The following is a 3,025-nucleotide window of genomic DNA, read 5'->3' as shown; positions in this document are numbered from 1 at the left end:
ATCGTAGCTTTAATGAAACATATTATACTGTACAACTTTACACCGTGAGACATTCTCGGAAAACTACACGCAAATTCTCCATGATGTGTGTTGTAAGATGACAATTTGAGTTTGTAAAATTACGAAACTGTTTATCGACTTGGAATTTACTGACAATTAGGAATGGGCTATCGTACATTCGGATATGCAAAATACGTTGTCAATTTACGAAGACATTTTTCGCAGTGAACGCTTTTACTAGCGAGCGGTATATAGCAACACTACAGTAGCTGCTGAGCCTGCGAATCATCCGTTATGATAAATAAAAACCCACAACACACGACGGTCGCCCACTCTGTGCTGTAGATAGCAAGAAGAGGAGGGGAAGAGAGGGGAGGGGGACGTTACCTTCTGGTAGAGACAGTCATTAAGGGATTGTCTAAAAAGAGAGTTGCACAGAGTTACGTTCAGTAAAGCAACGGTTATGCTCGTAGTGCTACCATGAGTCACCTCCTCCCCCCGGGCCGGACGCCTGCGGGCCAGCAGGCGGGCCGGCCGCCCGGGCCTGCTGCCGTGCACGCTGCCTACCCGACGGCCTGCGGGCGCCGCCCGGCCAGGCAAGCCCGGCCAGGCAGGCCCGGCCAGGCCCAGAAGAAGTTGCTTTTGCAAAGTCCTGCGCTTATTTAAGTCCGTCCTGCTGGCGCAGCCGTGCGATAATGGCGGCGGCGGCCCCATGTGCGTTCAGAGAACTTGGCACAGCAGCTGGCGCCGAGGCTGGAGCAGCGGGCCGACCTGCTGCTGCCCCTGCCCCTGGCCGTGGCCGCCGCGACGGTCGTCCCCACCACCACACCGCCCCGTCCTACTTATGACACGGAGGGCGCAAAGTCATCAGAACAAAGCAAAAGTGGCTGGTAATCTGACGCGAATAAATGTCAGACACCGCAATCATATCAACTTGATCACGAAATTAGCTAATTTGTTAGTCCGGGGGTACCATTGTCACCACGCACACTCTTTTCATTGCGTAAAAAAAATATTGGCACGCACTTTTGTGCTTTGTGAGCGATTGTGAGAGATGTGACGCATCCTGAGCATCTCTCTCTCTCTCTCTCTCTCTCTCTCTCTCTCTCTCTCTCTCTCTCTCTCTCTCTCTCTCCAACCTTTTAAGCGTCTTAGGTTGTTTTTTTTACAAAACAGATTTATTTATTTTTCGCCCTGTTTCGTCCGGCCTTACACTTTCTTCCTTGTTCGAAGAGTCTGCGCCGCATTTGGGTCCTGGGCTGCGATCACTTTAAGCCGGAAGTCTTGCGCGCACTTCCGGCCTCGGTCCTGACGGTCGACTTTGACGGGCAGCTCTACTTCCGGGGTCGGGCGGGCCCCGCTCTCAGGGCGCTCGGCACCGGGCGCGCGCTGCAGCGGCCCTGGCTGGTGCAGGCCGAGAGCTTTCTCAGGTAGGGAAACAATGTGTACAAATTCCTTTAATCTAGTGTACTATTTTACACTGGACACGAGAGTATACCGCACACTTTTAGACGTGTGAATGCCCATTTGTACACACTAAACGCTTAGCTTATCAACATTTTTTTTTTCATTACTTACATAGTTCCTGTTAACATGGTTGGCTTGCGCATCTTTACAGAACTATGCAAACTATGAATAAAACATGTTCATAAGATTTTAGTAAGTACACTAAAAGGATTAAAAAATGTGAATTTTCTTCTGAAATTGACACATTTGTGCCTCTCTGTGGACCCACCTACAAGTGTGGCAACATTCACACACTCCACAACTGTTCAGATCTCAGTTCCAAGGCCCTCAAAACGGAGGAACAAGACTTTCCTTGATGAAAAGTAGGCAAAATTTGTGGAGGGCTCGCGGCCCTGCGCGCCGCCGCACTTCCAGGCCGCAGAGCCCCCATACACCTCGCCCGCCACGCCCCCCCAAGTTTCTCTGTGTTCCGGAGTAGTTATACCACACGCGTTTCCTTGGAATATGCGGGCGGCTCGATTAAGGAGCGTTTACAAAGAACACATTTGCTCGCGCACGCTAGCCCCGCCTGCGTGTCGCGAAACCAAACTTTCTCTCCCCGCCTCAGTCTCCATCGTGCTGCTCGGATTAATTTTGGCACAAGCAGCCCTTTTCCTGATGAACTGTACTGTTAAAGTCCTACGAAGCAAATGCTTTGCAATTGCGAAGAATTTTAATCCTTTGTAATTATCCGAAGCATTTTTCTTTGCGATTGCGAAGCATTGCCTCGCACCTGTAGGTGTGTGAATATCCATTTGTACACTCTGATGGGTAAGGGCGTGAAGTTTTTTCTATAAAAAAAAATCACACTTTACCTCGCGTCAGTGTACGAGTGGCTATTCACACAGTGTGCGACATTCACACACCTGCGTTTCCAGTGTGTCGTAAACTTACATCTTTGTTTGAAAAATCGAAAATGATTGAACATGTCGTCAAAATGTGCGATGATTTTTCTGACAGTGCGACACCAGACGCCACCGTCCCGGTTGGGCCTCACTTTTCCTTCGTCAGCTTAACGACCTTCCCGGGGATTGCCAAAGAATGGAAGAGGAGCTGGAGGGGGCGAGGGGCTCGTGCCTCCACGTTGAGTACTCAAAATAATTATGAGGGGTTCTTGTACTTTTATGAAAGGCACACATTTCGAACGGTTGACTCAACCGGAACCGGCCAAAACACCGATCTGTTATATACTACACAGATATATACAGATATACACAGATATATACTACACTCGATCCTCTTGTGGACGCAATAGCTTCCCTTGGATGCTACAATTATATTCGTGACTCGGTGCAGCGATCCTCTCGCTTTGGTCCCCAAAGTATTAAGTATTCGCTTCGAAATGGGATACGATATGGCTGTCTCCGTTCAAATCTTGATTAACCAGTTGGCTCAAGTGGGAATTTCGTGGATCTGTTAATTGACTGAAGTCGTATCAATTTTTTCCTTCCCCTTCTCATAACTTTGTCGTCGCCGTCCAACCCCATCGTAGCTTTAATGAAACATATTATACTGTACA

At 48.9% G+C, this 3,025-nt stretch overlaps 1 protein-coding gene across 1 annotated transcript in view; it reads left to right on the top strand.

The window, feature by feature from the left end:
* The window catches only part of LOC113214939 (uncharacterized), a 15,392-nt gene that overhangs the window by 4,874 nt on the left and 7,493 nt on the right, over positions 1-3,025 (top strand). The window contains exon 2 of the mRNA XM_052266326.1: positions 1,177-1,430. Coding sequence (XP_052122286.1) covers positions 1,177-1,430 — 254 coding nt within the window. The remainder of the gene's footprint in view (positions 1-1,176; positions 1,431-3,025) is intronic.

The sequence above is a fragment of the Frankliniella occidentalis genome, unplaced genomic scaffold (genome assembly GCF_000697945.3).
Source record: "Frankliniella occidentalis isolate FOCC.00 unplaced genomic scaffold, Focc_3.1 Scaffold37, whole genome shotgun sequence".
NCBI classification, from domain to species: domain Eukaryota; kingdom Metazoa; phylum Arthropoda; class Insecta; order Thysanoptera; family Thripidae; genus Frankliniella; species Frankliniella occidentalis.
The sequence above is the reverse complement of the archived record's forward strand: the minus strand, read 5'-3'. Positions and strand labels throughout refer to the sequence as shown.